At 45.7% G+C, this 23,574-nt stretch overlaps 1 protein-coding gene across 1 annotated transcript in view; it reads right to left on the bottom strand.

Annotated features, from left to right (window-relative positions):
- The window catches only part of ZFHX3 (zinc finger homeobox 3), a 233,352-nt gene that overhangs the window by 119,180 nt on the left and 90,598 nt on the right, over nucleotides 1-23,574 (bottom strand). The window contains 1 exon segment of the mRNA XM_030581651.1: nucleotides 18,151-18,382. Coding sequence (XP_030437511.1) covers nucleotides 18,151-18,382 — 232 coding nt within the window.

The following is a 23,574-nucleotide window of genomic DNA, read 5'->3' as shown; positions in this document are numbered from 1 at the left end:
GCATTGGCCACTGTCAGAGGACAGGATACTGGGCTGATGGACCTTTGGTCTGACCCAGTCTGGCCGATCTTAGGTTCTTAAGTCCACGTGCTTACCAAGAGCTAGGAGTCAGAGAGTTCTGTGCTCCAAGGTTTTACAACTCTTTTCAGGTCAAGAGGCAGACACACACGTTTGACAGAGAAGCTGAAGGTCAATACAGTGGGACAAGATTTGTCACAGCTAATATGATGTTGGGGCTGCCTCCTGTACTTGGGTGTCCCAGAGAGCTAGAATGGAGCCACAACTCCTGCTCTGTAGATAACTAGCCATTTTAAAGAACAGCTCTCTGTTAAAAGGCAACGAAATGTATTTTCAGCTGTGAATGCTCTTTGAGTGAGTTTGCATGACTGAATGAGACAGGACTGTAGAGTACCATGCACTTGAAGAACCTATTATATCTCTATGGACAGTAATACGAGAGAACTCCAGGTTTCTCAGAACAAATATCACCGTTAAATCTGGATGCAGTACCCAGGGGCCAATATGTCTTGGCTACAATGATCCCCAAGAAACCGGCTGGCAGATCGGTGCATTCTGACCACACTCTCATCTCTCCCCACACAGCTCTTGCCTCCCCCGGCACACATTTAGCATGCGACTGAATTGGAGCGTGCCAAGAGAGCGCAGCACAGGACCATTCCATTGGCCCTGTAGGATGGTGGAAGCCTCCTTACATCAGGGGACTTTCCCAGTTGAGAGAGCTGTCTGGTTTCTTGATCCTTTATGACACCAGAATGAAGTAAAGGGGCTGAGCTGCAGCTCCAGGCAGGGCCACAGTCCATCTTCGGAAGTGTGTGCAGAGGGGACTGACACGGTACAGAGACTGACTCTACTCAAGAGGAGAACAAAACACGTGCTTTGAACTAGAGTTCTTGTCCTCTGCTAAGCACATAGGCCCAGCAGTCTGCTAGCGCCGACCAAGCTCAGCTGCTGGTCACTTCCACGCAACGATCACTCCCTAGGGCTGGAACACACCACTTTACACAGGGGACAGCCCTCTTCTCTTGTGTCCTACCCCCCAGATTTAGTCCATTAGTTACTTTGCACGAAGGGACAAGGGCTCCAATGTTAACATAAAACAAAAGCACCAAAGCAAAGCAAAACCCCAAACCCAATCTCATTAGCTTTTTAGAACTGTAGTGAGACAAATTCATGCTGGGTGCTGACGAGAAAAGCGCAGTAGAGGGACCTCAAATCTTCCCAACACACTTCACTGTAGCATCTGCTGGGTAAGCTGGTGGGGTTTTTTTTATTATTATTATTAAGTGGAAAAGGCTTTAAGATGCAGCCAAACAAGAAAAACATTCTGGAACAAGTCAGCAGTCAGAGCTTCCTCTCTTTCTCTTTAATGAAAGCCATGAGCTCCTGGTGACAAGTGTCTGCTGGAGCTACATGGGGAGTTTATGAGATTCCTGCCACATTTCAGTGATATTACAGCATGTCTTTGGTCTGCCATCCCTAGCCCAGCTATCTAACCACTTCCTTCCCGCCAGGCGCCTCCTATTTGAGCCTTTCATTAAGTGAATGCTTGGGGGGGTTGTGCATATTTATATTACTCCCTCCATCCTCTTCTCATGTTTATCACGGCACATGGAAAAAAGTTATGATAAACTTTAATAAAAACAAAATTAAAACTATTAAACCTTTCATATCCTTTAGAGGTTATCTCCCCACTGCTGGCTGGTCAAATGGATTCTGGGACACAACTGCTCTTCTTTTCTTTAAATTCAAGAACCAAAAGAGAAATAATAAAGGAAATGTGCCTCTGCCAGATATTAAAGAGGAACAAATGTTGTCCCTCTACTCTCAGCAGCCAGCCTCTCATCTCTGTGTTCATATCAGAGCCTCTTGCAAGAAGAGAAAGAAGAAGCCAGGTGTTGCATAATCTTGTCCAAATTAAGGGCAGAAAAGGCAGACAAGTGGGTAGATCATGCTGGAGAACAAGTACAGAGACAAGCAAAGTCCCCTATGTTTCTAAACAAACTGAGCCTGGTATAATGACAGGTTTCAGAGTAGCAGCCGTGTTAGTCTGTATCCTAGTGTATTTTCCTGTGGGACCTGGAATTGTTGTCTCCCCACGTCCTCAAACTCTGTTTCTCACAGACGTTCCCGTCAGCAGCCACCCTGCCCTTTAACCACACAAAAAAAAAAATTCTCCAGTTTTGATGACTGTGAAACAATAGTACAAAGACTAAAGCAAAAGCAACGTAACAGTCGCAAATATCCCTCTCCACTTCTCTATCAAGGAGGAGCCTTTGAATCAGCCGGGTGTCTGAACACGTCCCTTGGAGGATATGATTATACAGAGCAGAGCTGTCTATGTGGGCCTGCCAGACAGCTGAGAGTCACACCTGGGGCATGATACCCTTCAGAAATGGAAGAACAGCTTGGAGAAATGGGGCTTTGAGATCCCAACAGAATGACATGAGGTTAAAGCAACAAGTTTTCTTATGGCATAAGGAACAGGAGTGAAATGAAACCTTTTTTGGAAGACATGATAATCTTGTATGTGGGGGTGTCCTGGGGCTTTGGCACAAGGATGAGAAACACTGCAGGAAAAGGGGCAGTGTAGGTTTAATCAGCGTACACACATACTGCCAAGAGCAGTGTGCTTTGTTGCTATTTCATATGTTACTGTGCTGAAGAGTGAATGTTTCCTCAAAACAGGACAATAGCTTTTCTCACTCATCTTTTGCTGAGGAGACAAGAGAAAAGGATTTCCTCTTCAGAGATCAAAGCTAGACAATCGCCCCAGCTGCAGCAGGCTCTTCGATTCCATTCCAACCGGTGCATGGCAGGACACACACAGCAGCCCTTTCTAGCCCAGTCTCCAGTACGCTGCACAGACTGGGCATTCACAACGACTTTAGAGCAAATCTTTAGAGTCTATGCACCAATAATCTGATTGTATTTACATGGCATCAAGTGTACAGCACTTCAGATATAAACACAGGTTTCTGCCACAAGGTACTTAGAGATGACATTTGAGGAAAGACAACATTGGGACAGGGGAAGATCAGTGGATGACAAAATAAGGGAAGAAGCTAGCAGTGCTGGGAGAGCATTTGATGTTTGTGCAGAGGGTTGAGCTCTTGTCTGAACTGTCCTGTTAGACGGATTTAATCTATCCTGGGCAGGCCTGGAAGTGGGAAGGAGTGAGCACCTGAGAGGTAGCTAGTGAGAGGGATGCTCGCTGAAAGAAGCTGGTTTGGAAGAGGAGAATAAGACTGGCAAGTGCACAGGACAGGGGAGACGGTTCCAGATCCACGGGGCAAAGATAAGGCCTGAGAATGGGAGAAGACAGCAATCTGAACAGTCATGAAAAGCAGCATACAAGGAAGACAAGGAGGCTTCTGCTCTGCTTCACCAACAGACTTCAGCTCTGCCCTGAAAGGCCCTTATCCTGCACAGAGGTGTTTCTATTGCACTTCATATGGGCACCCAAGAGATTTGACTTAATTTTGTTTACTGGTAATGTTTAGACAGAGCAATCAGTTTGGAAGAGCTGCTCACCCTGCCTACATATTGCTAATAAACAGAATTTAGTCAAATATCTTGTGTCCCTGGGCGAGGTGCAAAAGAAATTCCTCTGCCCAGGGTACACTGTACTACGGCAGCCACTGAAGTTTCTCCGCCCACTGGGAAGTTTCTAAGCACCCTGTGTGCACAGAACTAGGTTCCACATAGACAGCAGACAAAGGTGTGACAATGACAATCCCACTCTTCTGAATCTCTCTAAAACCCTCCATTGCCTCTGTTTGGCAAGGCCAAATACTTATATTTGGTTATGGGGGCAGTTTACCTTTACTTACAATCTGAGAACACCAAAATTAGGGATGGGCCCATACTGCAAGCAGGGATAGGCTGCACTGGGGAACGTTGCAGCATACCTTGTTTAAATTTGGTACCAGTGCACCTACAGTGACAGCAGGAATCGGCAAATTCCAGCACAGGCAAGGCCTTAGAAGGTTACAGTGCAAGTGGGGAGACTGGACTCATGTAAAACTTCCACTCAAAGCAGGCACTTGTTGCAGCCTTACTTTAATAATACTGTCTAGCTCGTATACATCACTGACACCTACAAATTGGAAATGCCTTATATGGTGGTCCCATTCCCCCAGGATACGAGGGCCAGGGATGCTCATTTCCAAACCTTCCTCTGCCTACACCAGCTGGGTAGCAGATTTTCCACAGCCTTTGTGAGCTGCCAGCATTTTGCCCTGTCCATTCAACGTGTAATCCAGGAAATGGCTACCGAACAAGAGGGACAGACTGGATGGTGGGGGCAACTAACTTGGTTAAAACAGCAGTGAATACACAGCAAATCTGCTTTTACTTCAGCTTAGCAGCTCAAGTTCAACCCAGAGCCTTTAAGTCGAGTTGTAAACTGTTAAAAAAAAAAAAAGCATTGTCATGTCCTCACTGCTATTTTAACCCAAGGTAGGAACACTTTCCATGGTTGTTGGGGGGGGGTGAGGGGGCGCAGTGAAGACATATCCAGAATCCCCTTCTCAGTTGCTCTGAGAACAGAAGAGCTCCTCTGTGGTTAAGACTTTTACATCTAGAGTTGCTGGCAGCCATTCTACCCTGAGTCTGAGGAGAAAGGCAGGTCCCTGGGTGTTTGCTAATGCTCGCATCAGAATGGGACATGTTTAGCTAGCATTCAAAAACGACTGACCTCAGGGACCTCCAGCACTAAAAGCCTGAGTCTCCAGAGCCAGGCTATATATGGGGTTGTAACAGACTCGCATCCTTCGTGGACAGCACAGGGGGAACACAACACACTGACCACTGAGCTACATTTACATCGATAAAACACCAGTCCGGCAGTTCCACACCAAGTGCTGGCAGCTTCAAGCACAACTATCAGACATGAGCACTAAAAAGGCTTGTTTTGTACCTGCAGCTTTTGGAGAAAAGATGCTTTCACAGGTTGGACAAAAGTAGTTTTTATGTTGATCTCTACTTACATGGTGCCAGGGGTGGCTCTAGCTTTTTTCCCCGCCCCAAGCACGGCAGGCAGGCTGCCTTCAGCGGTGCGCCTGCGGGAGGTCCCTGGTCCCGCGGATTCGGTGTACCTGCCGCCAGTCCTGCAGCTTCGGCAGATCTCCTGCAGGCATGCCGCCAAAGGCTGCCTGACTGCTGCCTCACAGCAACCGGCAGGGTGTCCCCCGCGGCTTACCGCCCCAGGCACGCGCTTGGAGTGCTGGTGCCTGAAGCCGCTGCTGCATGGTGCTACCACCACACTATCTAAGATTATTTGCACATAGAAATAACACTCCTCCTTCACTCTTCCTTCCCAGCTGTAAAAACAGTACCTCGGTTAGTTTCTAGGGATTTTTTCGCCTGTGAGCTCTGTGTGTGGGGAGGTATGCAGGAGTTACTGGGGAGAGCTAGGAATGAGTTTAAATTTACCGCTGAGTTCTGTTGTCACTATCTCCTGCAGAAATTAATGTCACAGGAGCTGGGGCTAGCCTACGGAAGTTCTGTTTCCCATGCTCATCAGCTTCTCTCTATTCATTGATCATTGTTTAGGGAATTTTTTTGTTAAGTGGTCAGAATTAAAAGCAAATTGGCCCATGGGTGACAGCAAACAAATGCATCTGCAATGAGCGACAAATACCAGCCCTAGCAGAAGCCCAGAGATGTGCTAAGATACTATAGAGAGGGGTGCCCTAAAATATCCAAGCTAGAAAAGCATCTCCTAGTCCCTAAGATGCACTGTTCTTGGTCAGCAACACTAACTGAGTATCCCACATGAGCTCATCTTCCTATCTGCTACAATATTAGCAAACTCTGCACAGAGCAAGCAGAAAAGCGTAATGGTCTTAAATCATCCAGCTCAAGAAGGCTCCCAGATAATGGGGCTTGGGTTTCTTGCCCGGTGTCTGTGTAATTTTTCTGCCCATGGCTTCATTTCCCCTCCACAGGAAGCAGACTGTAGCTCCCAAAACTCTTTTCTACGGTAGGCAGAGAAGTTCCTGGGAGGTCTGTATCATCAGCTGTGTGTGTGTGTGCGCGTGCGTGGGCGCGCTGTAAGGGGTTGGTGGGAGACAGGGAGTATATGTATGTTCTGTAAGGGGTGGGAGGGAATGAGTTGCAAATAATGTGCAATCAGGAACTATCACAATTACAAATGTAAATGAACAAGCAATTGGCCCTGACCTTTGTAGATTGTTAGAGGACTAATGAAGCCAAATCAGGAATCTCTTCCATCAGGAGACTGAGACACAGACGCATGGAAATATCTACATGCAAACCCAGGGTGTTATACACCCCTTTTTTGATATACACAAATAACCAACTGCACACATGCAAACTGGAGGTAATAATCCCACCACTCAAACTGTGCCTCAGCAAGGCACTAAAGTCTGTTGTGCACAGGCCAGTAATCAAAGTTATTCAGGGTAACGAAAGTCCAGCTTGGCCTGGTATATAAAACTATTTGTAAAAGTAATAAAAGTTGGAACAAAGTAGACTGGTACACACTGAATTGTAAAGTTAGAAGCCTTGTAATCAGGGGTCTTTCCAAACTCCTGGTAAAGTGATGGGCTGGCAGGACAACGAGCTGGAAGAGTCTAGAGAAAAAAGAAGTGTTTATAGTTGAAATGACTGAACTGTGTTAGAACTGATTAATTTTAATGGGATGAAGTTGCCACCCTGCCTTGGACATGGCTTATCTGGGAGTCACTTAAGGGGAGCAGTGGGATGGGCAGACTGGTTAGGAGCAAGCTTTACCATCATGGCTGCAAATGCCACTGCCTCCTGAGACCCTGCAGGAGCAGAGCGAGGGTTTTTGGCACCCTAGGCTCGCCGGTCCCGCGGCTCCAGTGGACCTGCCGCAGGCGTGCCTGCGGATGCTCCACCGGAACCGCGGGACCAGCAGACCGTCCGCAGGCACGCCTGCGGAAGGTCCACCGGAGCAGTCTGCCTCCCTCCCAAATCCTGGTGCCCTAGGCGACCGCCTAGGTCACCTGAATGGAAGCGCCAGCCCTGAGACCCTGGGATCCACCATGGCACCATTCACTGGGCCTTCACTGTCCTGATTCTGAAAGGCATCCTGATCAGGTAGGGCCACAGAGAGAAAACCAGATTATATCATCACCACCTCCACCAGCTTCTACTCCATCCTGAATGATACCTGGGGGTGAGACACTTTGGTTCCTGATGTCACCCTGCCCTCATGTGTCATTTTCATTCCCTACTTTATTTCTCCTCTTCTCCATCTCTCCTTTTGTCTTCTGTCTAACAAGAGTCCAGATTGGCCAGCCAAGACAACTAACTTCACCTCTGGCAAGACATGCTGTGAGCCAGTGCTAGATTCCTGACACTGGTAGAAGTTTGCCATTGCTGGGAGTAAGCCTACACAGCAATTAGACACCTGCGGCTAGCCCATGCCAGCTGGCTCAGATTAAGGGGCAGTTTAATTGCGGTGTAGACATTTGGGCTCAGACTGGAGCCCGGGCTCTAGGATCCTGTGAGGTGGAAGTGTCCCAGAGCTGGGGCTGCAGCTCAGGCAGGAACCCATGACATGGCAATTAAACAACCCCTTAGCCAGAGCCCTGCAAGCCCAAGTCAGTTGGCATGGGCCAGCTGTGGACATATAATTGCAGTATAGACATACTCTGAGTGGCTGGTAAAACCCTGTGCTGGGCCTGTGTTTCTCCAGGAGTGAAGCTGCACGTGGAAGTCAGCACCAAAACACTACACAGATTCTCTTGTCTTCGTTTTGGTTGTTTCTCCCTTTTTGTATTCGTGTCTTGTTTTATGGAAATTAAACAGGATCAGCTTCAACTACAACAGTGCCAGATCATCAAAGCTAACTTTTCCTCTTTTCCTCACAAAAGCTGACACCATTGGCAACACCGTCTAAAACCTATGAAACGGGTCCAGCCTCAGAAGGGAAAAGGAGTAAGGAATATTATTTAAAAGGAAGCCTTCCTGGACACTGCATTCCAAATGCTTTATAACTGGTTTCTCTTCTTTTCCTGGGTCTCTAATAAAAAGGATTAAAAGATTTTTTTGAAGGTGGTTGTTACAAGAGTAACTTGACACGACGACCAAGGCCGCACTCAGCTGCTAATGCTGTAACTGTGAACAAACGTTTTATTAATAATCTTACCCCTTTGTTGGGCCTGCGACACACCCAACAGGCCCCAAACTCCGGCCTGTGCTTGAGTCAGGTGACTGAGGGTCATGTGACAGAAGCATGGCGGCGGCACTTCCTATGAGATGAGTTAGGCTCACCTAGGAGACAGGACCGCAAGCCCTGGATGACTGCAGAGTACCTTGCACCTTGACGATGAAGTGCTGAGGAGAACCATGCTGTCTAGGGAGAAATAGTTTGGGCCTGAGAGGGCCAAATGAATCAATTATACAACTGGAATGGCTTACTAAAGCAGACCCCATAGGGAAGAATGATCATTCAAACTCTTAAGTATGTGGGACTTAATTGGATAGTTGGGGGAACTGAGACTATGGTAACAAAATTGCCACTCCAGGGGGGTGGCCTGCTCTGAACCACTTCCTGCAACATACACATAATTCAGTGCCTCACCCACACTACCCCCTATACACAGAAAAAAGTGCGTGCAAACCAGCCCATAGAACAGAGCCCACAAATACCTAGGTGTGCACACAAACACATCCAGGCAGAGACAGGAAAATGCATTATTTACATGACGGGAGGCTTTCAGACATACAGGGCATTGCACAGACACAGACAGGTGGTGCCTGTCTTAGAGCAGTGGTTCTCAATGAGGTACGCAGAGGCCTTCAAAGGGGTACATGAACTCACCCAGCTATTTCCTTAGTTTTAAAACAGGTGACAGAAAAAGCACGAGCCAAGTCAGTACAAACTAAAATTTCACACAGACAATGGCTTGTTTATACTGCTCGATACACTGAAATGCAAATACAATATTTATATTCCAGCCCATTTATTGTATCATTGTATGGCAGAAATGAGAAAGCATGCCATTTTCAGTACTAGTGTGCTGTGTCACTCTTGTATTTCTATGTCTGATTTTGTAAGCAAGCAGTTTTTAAGTGAGATGTAACCTGGGGGTATGCAAGACAAATCAGACTCCTAAAAAGGGTAGAGTAGAGTAGTCTGGAAAGGTTGAGAGCCACTGCCTCAGAGAGCTAGGAAGACAAATAATGCCTAGGGACAACGTACCCATTCCTTCCCTTGCCTACTGAAGCAGTGAAAAAAATTCAAAATGGTGACTCTCACACTTCCTCTGGGTCAAAATTCACAAACTTTGTTTTGAATTGAAAACGATAAGATTTTTGTTTTGCAGGAAATTTTAAAATTTTGTTCCATTTCAGAACAAAAAAGGATTTAGAAATTTCCCGTGAAACTGATATTAGTATTTCAATTAGCTCCAGATATACAGCACCCTTGCTATCTCTCCTCCCTCCCTCTGTCTAAGGGCCCTGCTAACTTATTCCACCACAGCCACTCCTTTCACCTTGACTGCTCCACAGCACAGATTCGAGTTCAGTATAAGACCTGAGCATAGACTAGCCATGTGCAAACACAAAGCATGGCTGCAACACCTGAATGCTGTTAATAGGCAGAGGAACAACAGAACACAGCTTTAGCCTGCACAGAAATGCACTGTAGTAGACTCTTCATTATTATTCATTGGTTCAGTGCTGCACAATACACGAAGATAACAGCCCCTCCCCTAAGCACTTACAGTCGGACAAGCAGGCAGAGGCCACAGGCCACCCTGGAAAATCTTAGCAGGAGGATTGTGTGTGGAGGCTTTTTGTTCAATTTATATAAACCAAGTATCAGGCGGTAGCTGTGTTAGTCTGTATCCACAAAAACAACAAGGAGTCTGGTGTTGCACCTGAACTGAGGTTTTTTACTCATGAAAGCTTATGCCCAAATAAATCCGTTAGTCTTTAAGGTGCCACTGGACTCCTTGTTGTTTATATAAGGCCCTGGCTGGGATGATTTAGTTGGAGATTGGTCCTGCTTTGAGCAGGAGGTTGGAGTAGATGACCTCCTGAGGTCCCTTTCAACCCTGATATTCTATAATAAACCAAGTTATACAATCATTCTCTGGGTCTTACAAAAAAAGGTGCTTTGAAAAAGAGTCTTGAATGAAGAACTGGTGGTGGCTTGGGGAAATGATTTCAAAACGATATTCCACATGTAGGGGCAGAGTGGGTGAGACAGTACAGAGATGGGGGTGGAGAAGGAAACAGGGTACTGGGAATGGCATTGCTCAGAGCAGAGGGTGACTGGAGACTGTCGTCACTGGGTGTGAAGCTTTGAAGGTGAGGACAAGGAGTTTAAAGTTCTTAAGGAGGAGTCAGCAGAGGGACCGAAAGTGAATTGCGACCAAGTCTGAATAACTGTCAAGACAGATAACTGTGGCAGGGTATTTGGATCATCCTGAAAGGGATCCAAGTGCATGTTAGTGAGGCCAAATAGAAGGAAGATTGAGTAGCTAAGACTGAAAATAATTCCAGTGTGGCTCAGTGGTTTAGTTGTCAGGCCAGCAAGGGAAGGCTGGATCTCTGATATGGTGTAAAGAAATAGAAAAATGTATATAGTCCTTAGATGTGCAAAATATAAGGGGAAAGAGTGAAAGATCATTTCCAAGTTGTGAGCCCGGGTGAGGGAGGATGGGGTGTTTTAACAGTAAAGGAGAATGGGGAAAGAGTACAGAGGGACAGTTTAGGTGCAGATAGAGAGCATCTGAGCAAATGACAAGCCACCTAGAAGAAAGCATTCGAGACACAGGCTTAGATGTGGGCCTGGACAAAGTAGATTTGAGAGACATCTACATCAGAATGACAATGAAATTATCCCTGTGAGTGGATGAACACACCTAGTGATAAAGTGTAGAAGGAGAAGAGAGGAGAGGTTTAGTGGGAAAGAGACAGCTTTCCCAGGCTGACATATGCCCTACACTGAAATACTTCTACACATGTGAAAAGTGTGATTCAGTCAACCCGGACAGATCTGCTTGGTGTTGATGAGTTGTGTTACACAGATCAGGCTAGATCTTGCTTTTATGCCCAAAGTGGTCCCTTCTGGCCTTAAGTTCGATGATTTGGCCTTCCAAGCTGCTTGTGCTAAGCACAGGGAGTCAATGATACCAGTCCCTCAGACCACACTGGTTAACTTGGATGGATCCGGGGAGCTCAGTGCTACTCATGTGGACATATTTGGTAAGTGGTTCTCAAGAGTACATGGTGTCAGATCCTCAGCTCTGGACTTGTCAGAATGGTCCCTGGATCCATCCATGTCGACAAGTGGCTTCTCAGTGTCAAAGGATGCCAGATTTCAATAGAGTTGGCTGACCAGGCCAGATCTAGGGACCTTGGTACCATTTACGCCAGGCACAGAAACATGATGGTGAACACATCTCCAGAGCTGATACTGGATTTAGACTGCCAGCCTTAACTGACTTGACTGGGACTTGGAGGCTTGAAGCCACAGGCTGCCACTGGCTGTGTAGATGTATCCTTACAGTCTGAGGTAACTGAGAAGGCAACGTTTTCTTTTGTTCAATTTCATCCCTTCATTTATAAATATTCCCCCTTGGACCTGTCGAATAATTCCTCTCCTCCCTCCTGAAATACTGAAGTGCCCCCCTCAGTCATTGCTTAGCTCTGCTATTATTATTTATCTGTTATTTTTAGCTGTCAGCAATGGGCTTGAGGAGCTACATACATCTCCTTTCCTTCGGGCCCTGCCAGCTCAGGTGGGCAGTCTGTAGGCCCAGAATCAACTCTGGAGACAGTGCTTTTAAGTTGTGGCTTGAGCAGGAGCTCAGGCCCTGCAGACTAGGAAGGGTAGGTGGGCTACAGAGCCCAAGATGCAAGGTCTACGGAGCTACTGTTAGTGCAGTGGCCTGAGCCTGAGTCTGCAGACCCAGGCTCAGAGACTCACTGCCACGGGCTGTGTAGACATCCTTTAAGAGACCACCCCCACACTGCAATCACCTCTACTGGAGTGATGGGAGACCCAGGCAGTGTGTTATTGGAAATTCAACTGGACAAGACCCTGAAGCACACCCTGCAGGGAACAATCTGTCCTAACCCCAGAGTTCCAGGCTAGGTGAGACCTGGTCGGGGTTGTTGGTCTGTAGCTCTTAGGATCCGAAAAGGAGAGCATTTATTAGGGAGAACTAAACAACCAACCTCCAGCCCAGATACTAGCCAGGGCCTCTCTTCGCTGTCATACAGAGAACTGGCACCATGCTCTATCATCCATTTGGGCACCTTCATCTTCAGTTCTCTATGGGCATAAAAGCAAGTGAAAGATGGTGAAATTATCCATTCTCCACTTTGGTTTTGTACAGTCTCAGCCAAATGCAAACTCAGTTGCTTTATTACTGTGGGAGCACACCCAATGAGCAGGGTCTTCTGCTGGGCGGGGGGGTGACTTGACATTTTGGCAAACAAGAATCCTCAGGCTGTCAGTATTTATTAACTTCTCTCAAAGTTTGGCTGAGACGCTTCTTAAAACTGTAAAGAAAGTGAAAAGATTCCAAATTATTAAGGTGACCTACAAAAGAGCTGCCTCCTCCTTTGCATCTTTATTAGGTAAAGAGATTTTTTTCCATGGCATTTTTTCAACTAGGAACCTAGAAACATTAGGAATGTCAAGTTTTGCCCTCCTGTTTGTTGGTGCTTTCCAGGGAGACCCCCAGGGATATGGAGTGAGAGCTCTCTGCCAAGATTTGAAATGGTGGATCCCAGAAGACTGGAGAAGGGCTAATGTAGCACACATCTTCAAAAACGGGGAAAGGGAGGGGCCGGGGAACTATAGACCACTCAGCCTGAGCTTGATACCTGGGAAGCTACTACAGCAATGTATAAATTATTCAATTTGCGAATACCTGGAGGGTGAAGGGGGTAATCACTAGCAGCCAGCATGGATTTACTAAAACAAATCATGCCAAACCAGCTTGATTTCCTTCTTTGATAGGGTAACTGGTGGGGTGGATAGGGGGAATGCGGTGGACATAATATATCTGGACTTCAACAAGGCTTTTGTCATAGTCTCACATGACATTCTGATAAGACAGAACAAGGAGCAATGGTCTCAAGTTGCAGTGGGGGAAGTTTAGGTTGGATATTAGGAAAAACTTTTTCACTAGGAGGGTGGTGAAGCACTGGAACGGGTTACGTAGGGAGGTGGTGGAATCTCCTTCCCTAGCGGTTTTTAAGGCCTGGCTCGACAAAGCCCTGGCTGGGACGATTTAGTTGCGGATCGGTCCTGCTTTGAGCAGGGAGTTGGACTAGATGACCTCCTAAGGTCCCCTCTGTCATAACATTTCTTCCCAGATCTGGACCTTAGCATCCAAAACATGGGTGTTAGCATGAAAACCTCCAAGCTTAGTTACCAGCTTGGACCTGGTATCGCTGCCACCAGCTAGGAATTATACAGTGCCTAGCTCACTGTGGTCTCCCCAAAACCTTCCCTGGGGGACCCCCAGACTCAGATGCCTTGAGTCTTACAACAAAGGGAAATAACCCCATCCCCTTGTTTCCTTGTTACTTCCTCCCAGGCTCCCCTCCCTGGACGACCCTAGGAGATTCCCTGCTTCCAGTCCTGGAAACACAAGTACCGAGAGATCTAATCTCTCTTCCCCCTCACCTAGAGGGTATGCAAAGTCAGGCTTAGTAAATCTAACACACAGAGATTTTCCCCCTGACTTCTTCCTCCTTGGTGAGCTGCAGACTCAATTCCCTGGAGTCCCCACTAAAGAAAAACTCCAACAGGTCTTAAAAAGAAAGCTTTATATAAAAAGAAAGAAAAAGACATTAAAAATAGTCTCTGTATTAAGGTGACAATATACAGGGTCAATTGCTTAAAGGAAAAAAATGAATAAACAGCCTTATCCAAAAAGAATACAATTTAACACATTCCAGCAACTACACACATGTAAATACAAAAAAACAATATAAACCTATTGTCTTACTATCCTTGTACTTACAACTTGGAAACAGAAGATTAGAAAGCCTGGAGATAGAAAAATCACTCTCATAGCCAAGAGGGCACAGACCCAAGACAAAGAACTCACACCCAAAACTTCCCTCCACCCAGATTTGAAAAAGTCTTGTTTCCTGATTGGTCCTCGGGTCAGGTGTTTGGTTCCCTGTGTTAACCCTTTACAGGTAAAAGAACATTAACCCTTAGCTATCTGTTTATGACACCCTCCAACCTTGATATTCTGTGATAAGTAAGCTGCAGAAATGCAGGTTTGGCGGAACTAACATTAAGATACATAACTGATTAAAAAATCACAAACGAAGAGTAACTATTAATGGAATGATGTCAGATTAGAGGGAGATCTCAAGTGGGGTTGCACAGAGATCTGTTCTGGGTCTGGTGTTATTGAATATCTTTATTAATGACCTGGATGTAGGAAGAGAGAGAATACTGATCAAATGTGCAGATGACACAAAGTTGGGGGGTGGGTTTCAAACACTTTGGAGGATGGAGCAAAAATTCAGAGGGATCTTCGTAAATCGGAGAACTGGGCTTCAGACAACAAAATGAAATTCAACAAAGATAAACGTAAGGTGCTGCACTTCGGGAATAAAAAGCCAGTGTACAAATACAGAATGGGGGAGAACTGGGCTTCAGGGAACAAAATGAAATTCAACAAAGATAAATGTAAGGTGCTGCACTTCGGAAACAAAAAGCCAGTGTACAAATAGAGAATGGGGGAGAACTGGGCTGGCAGCAGCATAGCTGAGAAGGAGCTGGGAGTTGTGGTGGATCATACGAGTCAACAGTGTGATGCTCTTGCAAAAAAAAAAATTGTAAGTTTCATTAACAGAGGCACAGCATGCAAGTCCTGGGAGATGATATTACGACTCTAGCAGCGTTAGCTAGGTTTCAGCTGGAGTACTCTGTCCAATTTTGATCACCAATGTATAGAAAGGATGGTGACAAACCAGAAAGGAGCCAGATGTGAGTGACAAAGATGATCAAAGGGATGGAATGCAGCCATATGAGCAAAGGCTGAGGGAATTGGGTATGTTGAGTTTGGAAAAGAGGACCGGGGGGTGGGGGTGGGGGGGAGACACGACAGCAGTCTTCAAATATTTGAAAGGCTGCCATAAAAAAGATGGAGAAAAATTGTTCTCTCTTGCCACAGAGGGCAAGATAAGAGGCAGTGGGTTCAAACTACAGCAGAGCAGATTTAGATTAAATCTCACGAAAACCTTCCTAACTGTAAGAACAGTAGGCCAATGGAACAGGCTGCCTAGAGGTCATGGAAGAGCCTTCACTGGAGGTTTTCAAAAGGAGGCTGGATAGCAATCTTTGTTGGATGGTTTAGATACAACAAATCCTGCATCTTGGCAGGGGGTTAGACTAGCTATGATTGTTGAAACTTTAACAAAGGGAGATTTTCCCCAATGTTTATAAGACTTCTTGTTAAATAAGTGTTGAAAAAAATACAAATTTAAACTCTCCAAAATTCCCTTTCCCTCTCAGCTACTCAGGTTCCACTTCCTCAGTACCTGTGATGTAGTGTGATCAGACAGCAAATGTGAAAAATCGTGATGTGGGTGGGGGGTAATAGGAGCCTATATAAGAAAAAGACCCAAAGAACAGGACTGTCCCTTTAAATCAGGACATCTGGTCACCGCACTGTGATGTCATAAACCTGACAGTTCTCCATTCATTCATAAAGTCTTCCAGGAAAAACAGGTAAGTCTTGAACTTCTAAAGTAAAAGTAAAAGAAAAAGAAAATGTGTTTCTTTAAAAAAGCCTTTCAACCCTTCTTTACATAGCATAAAGGGCCCAAGTCATTCTTTTTCTCTTTTGCATTTCACCTTTAACAAACTCACATGTGCTACAAAATACACAGAGTTGTATATTACAAGTCAATACATTGTACTGGGAAACTGAAAGGTCTTCTCTGGTAGAGCATGAGATCACCTTCAGCAATCTCCTCTCACCCACAAAAACAAAGCCAAGGAGCTGCAGCCTCTATTGTAGCCCCAGCGGTGGGCTGGCAGCCACAGTATATTTTCACTGCTATTGTGAACTGCGAGGAGCTTGATTCCCTCCTCTCAGCCCCCACAGAATCCCTGAGCCTGCAGACTAGTTATTCGGGTTATAAAACCAGATTTAACCCTTAGTGATTTGAGATCTTTTGTTCTGCTTATTCAGGTGTTTTCAAGCATTTTAGTTTCTCTTTGGTCAACATGTATATCAGCAACCACCAAACCCTTCATCCACCAACACATTTCTAAGATGTGCATTTTTTTTCTATCCACACAATGTAAGCATTCATCCAGATGTTTACCCTGTCTTGATGACTGCACCCTGAGATCAGTCCCTATGATAGGACTGGTCAGGGATCTTTCCACAAATACGTAAAAAAAACAAAACAAAACAAACAAACCAGAAAATGCTACTTAGTCAAAAACAAAAAACTTTCATCAGGAAGGTTTTTGAGGCCCAGGATGGAATTTTTGGTCAGAAGCAGACAGAGAGAGAGAAACAGCCAGTCTTCCAGTGGCCCAGGCACTCACTTGGGACGTAGGAAACCCCCCAGGACCCTGCTCTGAATCAGGCAGAACATGGATGTGAACCCGTGTGTCCCATAATACAGGTGAGTGTCCTGACTATTGGCTATTCTGGGATGTTAAGGGCCCCGCACACAGTTTTGCAAGGTCTTGGTTTCATTCCAATACAGAACCAGAACACAAAATGTCCAAACCTCAACAAACTTTTGTGAAACAGAATTCCTGTTCTCTTGCCATCCCTAATTATGCACCCTGTTGAACCCCTTCTCCAGCTCCCTGCCAGTGTCTCACACGAACAACACTGTGCCTTCTTCCACACTGCCCCTTACACATGGAACACTCCTTCAGAACCAGTCTGTAGGCCACTATCCTCTCCTCCTCCAAATCCGTCCTCAAGAGCCACCTCTGCTGCAATACCCAGAGGAAATCAATCAGTGAATGAGGATGTGAGGGGCACATGGCATAGCTGACCCTTATTTATAATCGGCCAAGAAAAATGCATCACAGACCGTGAAATCTGGTCTCCCGCTGTGAATTCTGATCTTTTGTGTGCTTTTACCCTATATTATACAGATTTCATGGAGGAGACCAGCGTTTCTCAAACTAGGGGTCCTGACCCAAAAGGAAGTTAAGGGGGGCTGCAAGGTTATTTTAGGGGGGTTGTGGTATTGCCACCCTTACTTCTGTCCTGTCTTCAGAGCTGGGCACCCAGAAAGTGGTGGCTGTTGGCCAGGTGTCCAGCTCTGAAGTCAGTGCTCCGCCAGCAGCAGCGCAGAAGTAAGGGTGGACATACCATACCAGGCCATTCTTACTTCTGCATTGCTGCTGCCGGCGGCTCTGCCGTCAGAGCTGGGCTCCTTACCAGCAGCCACTGCTCTCCAGCTGCCCAGTTCTGAAGGCAGCGCCGTTGCCAGTAGCAGGGCAGAAGAAAGAGTAGCAGTACCACTACACCCCCTACAATAACCTTGTGACCACCCCACAATTCCTTTTTGGGTCAGAATCCCAACAAATAAAGCACACTGACGTTTCAGATTTAAAAAGCTGAAATCATGAAATTTGTAATTTTTAAAATCCTATGACTGTGAAACTGACCAAAATGGACTGTAAATTCGGTAGGGCCCTACTGATAGTTATCTGGAAAAAAGGAAAATATCCACCTATGAAAGTTGACTGAATTTGATTTTTATCCCTCATCCTCTTATGTCCCTAGCTATTTTAGGTCCCAGTCTGAAAAGACTTATGCATGTACTTAACTTCACACATGCAATTAGTCCTATTGAAGGCCATGGGACAATTCACACATATGAAATTAAACGTGTTCAAGTCTTCACGGGGTCGGGGCCCAACACTGTAAGCTCTTTGAGGCAGGGATTACGTTTTCTGGTGTGTTGGTACAGCACCCAGCACAGTGGGCCTCTGAGCCTGACTGGGGCTTGTAATAAATACTAACTATCACCTTGAAAGACGAAGAGAGACCATGACAAGGAAATTCTGAAGCTGGCTGAGAAATTCTACAAACTCTTTAACTCTCCAAATCAAATATCAGAACATACACCAGTCAATAGCCATAGCTAAGAAATGCCACTCACCGGCATCAGCAGCTGGACACTTGCGGATGGTGAAGATCTGACCTAAGTCTTCCTCTTCCTCAGGGAGGCCCTTCTGAAGGTGCTGCAGTTTGCGCAGGCTCTCACTACGCTGATGTTTCATGGAGCGCACATGCTGGATAAGGTTCAGCTTGGCCTTGGTGGAATAGTTACAGAGGGCACAGTGATAATAGCAGCTTTCGCCCTCAACCCCGCTCTCATGATGCTGAAGGTGCTGTGAAGAACAAAGCAGAGACATGAGCGACGGAGTTAGAAAATGACCCATCCCCAGCCTAAATGGGCTGCTGCACTTCAAGCTGCAGAAAGACTTCTTGGAAACTCGGGAGCAGGAACACACCTTGAACAAGAACAAGAGCAAGAATTCCCTTTGTGGAGAGTACTAAGAAGGTACCATGAATGGGGATTTCCTGGCACTGTTGTATGGATTGACAGCAATGGCAATTAGAGCAAGGCTGGGCCGACTTTGGGAAGAGGAGCGATACAAGTGGGCATAGGACTGTTTCGTTTGTTTTTTTTATTAATGCTCAGCACTGTATAAAACACACAGTCACTGCCCCCAGGAGACTGTAATCTAACAGTACAGATAAAACACTTCAGCTCCAAACTGCACTAGAGGACCAAAAGGGCCATCAAGAACTCCAGAGTTTCTTTTTTAAAATGACTGCGTCTGTTGCTGTACCTCTCTCAAGGTTTATCTTTCACAGGCCTGGTGGAAAAGGGCATCTGAAGGGTGGATCTGAACCAAGAGAAGGGCTACTATTTGCACTGCGTGAGATGATGTTTCAGTGGTCAGGGAAGCACAGAACAAGCTCTTGATTCCTCAGCCACTGAATCCCACCGAAAATCATCTCTGCAGACCCCGCGATTATAACTGATCATAAGGGTCAACCTTCATTTGTGATCCGAAGTCCCCCACAAACCATCAATAACTCACTGCTCGTGGCTGTCCACTGTCACAAGCGGAAGTACTAAGTCCTGGAGCTGAGCATCATACCTGTGAAAGAAGTGAGCCCACTATCACACACATCCCTGCAGATACCGAGTCCCTCCATCCCTCCTCTGCCGTGTCCCTCACTCGGAGGCCTGGCTACACAGGGGATTTGACATGACCACACAACCTTTCAGGCTGATGGGGGGCCCCCCCATGTGCATCGTGCTTCAGTGCTCCTCTCCCACAACTGATCGCTGAAAGGCACTGAAGTCTTGCAGGAGGCTACAGATGTTACGGATTGGGGCTGTCCCAAGAGAGGGAGAGGAGAAGATGAGGGGAAAAAAGTGGTAAATGATGGAGAAAGTTGAAATCCGTGTCTCCTTGCACTTGTGGATATTAAAACAGAACTTCCCACTCTTTGCTTCCCTGAAAAGTCTTCAGGGAGATAAGCATGTGGTGGAACAGTATAGCAGCAGCAACGAAGATCAAGCCTTTTCACTGAAAGAAAATGACCAATCCAACATTAAAAACTGTTCACAACCAAGTGTGGAATTTGCAAGAGTCTCTCTCAATAAAGCTGTTCCAGGGAGGAAATCAGAGAGGGAGCTCTGATCTTATGTCCAACAGACAGAATTACATCTGATAAATGCTCAACTAAAACTTAAAAGACGAAAACAGGAGCAGCCCTAGATTGCAGTGAATGAATTCCAAGGGACCTTGGAAAGAGCCCATGAGAGCGGAGTTGCTGAGTATGTGCATCCCAGGGTTTTTTGTTTGTAAAGAGAAGGTTTAATGCCTACCACCTCAGGTTCCATTCCCTTGGAAATGGACGAAAGATATAGGACGACCTGGCAGAGCTGGATGTAGGTAGGGACAGACATCCAAACCTAATGGCCAGAGACGAAGTGCACTAGCAACACCCTCCTTTTCAAGTAATTCAGAGCAAGCTACAGAACAGCATCCCCCTCCCAAACACAGATCTCATAGCCAAGCCAGCCAGTGCCAGTGGAGGACAGTCCCGTCCCCCCCCTTGATCAGCAAATGAAACCTGTCAGTTCTCAGACACAGAGTCCCCAGGACACTGGGGAAAGGGATAAATGTTATTTACCACATTGCTGTGAATCCCAAAGGCTGGAACAAAGAATTCTCAGAGAAAGACACAGGTAAGAATTCACCCTCACAGCTATGCAGAGGGCCGTAGCACAACCTCGCTTTGCTCTCTCATTTTTGGATAGAGTTGGTACTTTTCCCATATATTCTGCACTAGCATTCCCCATTCCCATGGCATTTTGTTCCTGCCTGCTGAGGTGAAGCAGGGACACAAGGTCAAAGGTTCAAGGAAGAATTCCAAGGCCAAGCCATGTTGGGATTACCACCCGTACCTGCGATAACCTGCAATTCAGCAATAACCCAAGTCCTCTCCAGTATTGTCCTGCACCGTGAGCTTGAAAGTGTCCATTCCTAGCACACGGCCTCACAACCAACCGCTCCTCACCTTCTATAGCAGCCCAGGAAAGCCTTCTTCCCCATTTGTTCTACTTGGGGGAAATTTACATCAACTAATCTTGGGCTGCATTCTCACCAAAAAGCGTTACCTATATGAGGAGCGGTTACCCTAGACTTCAGACAGCTGTCTCGTTGCACCTGCCAGCGATGGCTGGGGACAGATGTCCTGCTAAAGACACACATTACCTGGCTCTTTATGTCGGGATGACAGGGATCTGTAGTAGGGTTCCGAAGAGATAAACAATCTTTCTAAGCCAAGGACATGCTTAAAACTGAATAGGAGCTACAGCTGCTGCTTTTGACCAGAAGGGGTAGGCGAAGAGAATAAATTTACTCCTGATCCAGCTAATTAGAATAGTCTCATTTGGGATCACAATGTATTTAATTAAATTCACTGTAATATCTGAAGAATCCACCAAGGCACCAATCCCTCTGGTGCCCTCAAAGAAACTTTCCCAAGCTCGCTCTCTCATGGGCATTTTATTCTTCCTACCTCTGCTCTCATCTCTACTGTCTTTGTGCATTAACTTAGCCTATGCTATAGCCAGAGAAAGAGCAATTGCTTCAGATATACAAAACAAAAGATGACGCAAGGGAGTAGTGATTTGACAGTGTCCTGCCCAGCTCAACCAGCCCAGTGCCTTGTCCTGCCCAGCTCAGATTTCTGCAACACACTCCTACCACCAGCCCTAGATTTCTTGCTCAATGGGGCTACAAGAAAAGTATTTGCTCCCTTGAGTGCAGACACCTCCTAAGTCTTGGTGGCACAAATTTCAAATTCTAAGACCCTGAATGAAAAGAGACAGATGTAGCAATTGCTAACCTGGTCCATCTAGCCCAGTTTCCTGTCTCCAACTGCAACAAGTACCAGCTGCTTCGAAACGGTGCAAAAAACCCCAAGAAGGCAATTCCAGAATAACCTGACATTGGGGGATTTTCTTCCTAGCCTTTCATAAGGTATTTCCTAACTGGGAATGTTGCAAGATCATTGTTACCACTATGCAAGGTTCCAGAGAAGTATTATGGACATGGCTTTGAATGAAGTGGGAGGGGGGAAGAGAAGGGGGCTTACATCCTGGGGAAAATAAATTTTAAACAACTTAACAAATGTGGCTCATTTGCAGTGTTCCCTGTGCTTCCGTTCTAAGGATGTGAGTTGTAGTCAGAGACCCTGCCCTCTCAGGCCAGCTTCACTTGCTGCTACACCCTGTAGTGAAATCAAAATCCTGTGTGACCTACATCAGTCTGCCATGGAACCGACAGGTCAGTACTGGGATTTTACTGCAGGATTACACTAGAGGAGAGAAGTGGGTGAAAGTCACACACCTGCAATTTTTAGCTGGAGCATTACTGAAAATGCTGAAACACACAGATAGATAAGTACAGTTAATGGTCCATCATGTAGTAAAGCTTTTCCCCGATGAGAATTTTCCCTTACACAAAGCACAAATTCAAAAGACTAAACAAGAACTTTCATTAGACGATAATTCATCTTGGAAAAAAAAATCAAAAGAATATATTGTTCCTAAAGAAAACTAACCAACTTCATTCAGAGAACATTGATTCCAGTAAATCTGGAGGGGCTGTTCACCCCCGCCCTCCCACCTCGCCTTCCAACAATAGGAAACTTCTAACATCTGGTTCTTCACGCATGGAATGCAAAATATTGATTAGATTTAGTCAAAGCTCCACTTTAAAGTAGAAACAGACAGAAGTACATTCTGATAGAAACCATAAGGGTCACAAGTGAAGCTTCCCAGGGGAATAAGGCCTGTTACTGTACACACACTAACCACAGCAACACATGCAGCTCACAACACCTACTCTTACACACAAAAATCAAAAAGAATCCTGCCCAGTCCTTCAATGAAGAAACATCTAGTGTCTCAATGCAAAGCTATCTGCTGCTCCTGTGGAAGAGGGCAGTTGGGGAAGGATTACAATGCCAAAAGTGTGTCTCAGTATGTAGCTGGTTGTATTTCAACACTAGAACATTTCTGAAGCCCTGGAGGAAATACCCCTGTATGGTACCATCTCTAGTACCGTGCCACAGAACAAGTCCTGCACATTACTAGCTCTTTAGCAGATGAAGAAAAGCTACTCAAAAAACTCAAGAGATTTGCCTCTGAGAAACTAGGTTCTCTATTTTATTCCCACAAACATACAAGCAAGAGAGCAAAAAGTAGCAAGAAATAGATGCAAGTAAGGTGATTTTCCTTACACAAACTTTGCATCAGAAAGTTAGACTATGGAGGAACCTACCCTGTTGTCTCATTTGGAGGATGGAAGTCAGAATGACAAAGTCATACGTCAAATGTTACGTGTTAGATCAAAATATTACGTTATAGTAAAGATATTGGCATCAACTATTGTGTCTGCCTATTAGCTTTCAATAAGGTTAGTGTTTAAAAGAAGCAACCACTTGACATTTAGAAACCCAGGACGTAGAGTTACTTCCACAGTAAAACAGACTCACACTCAAATAACTAGACAGCCTACATTGTAACTCTGTACTTTCTCAGACTGATTCAGAAAGTGTTGCATAATGTTATTTTTTCAGTTCATCTTAAATAAATCAATCAATCTGCTCAGTTGCCCTCTAAGTGAAATAAATCAGTTAAGAGAGTGATAGTGAAATTGACCCTCAGATTGATGGACTAACTTTCCAATTCTTGTTCAGAAACATCTGTCCTGGAAGGTTGTGTCTGGGATTCTGTTCTGATAAGTACCAGCATAATAAACATTCCCAGCCTATTACTGTGGCCAATGTAATTTTTAAACACCATACTTCATTTCTCCTTCCTTCCCTTCCCCTTTTCTTCTCACCTCTATCACTTCAATGCGGGGCCCCTTCTCTGTCTTTCCATTTCATCCCCTCCTAACAAACCCCACCCCCCTTTCCTTCTTTTGCAGTCAGACTGCAAGCTCTTTGGGGCAGAGACTCTCCCTCTCTCTCTCTTACTCTGTAC

Source organism: Gopherus evgoodei, chromosome 12, assembly GCF_007399415.2.
Source record: "Gopherus evgoodei ecotype Sinaloan lineage chromosome 12, rGopEvg1_v1.p, whole genome shotgun sequence".
NCBI classification, from domain to species: Eukaryota; Metazoa; Chordata; order Testudines; family Testudinidae; genus Gopherus; species Gopherus evgoodei.
This window is presented reverse-complemented; position numbering and strand designations above follow the sequence as displayed.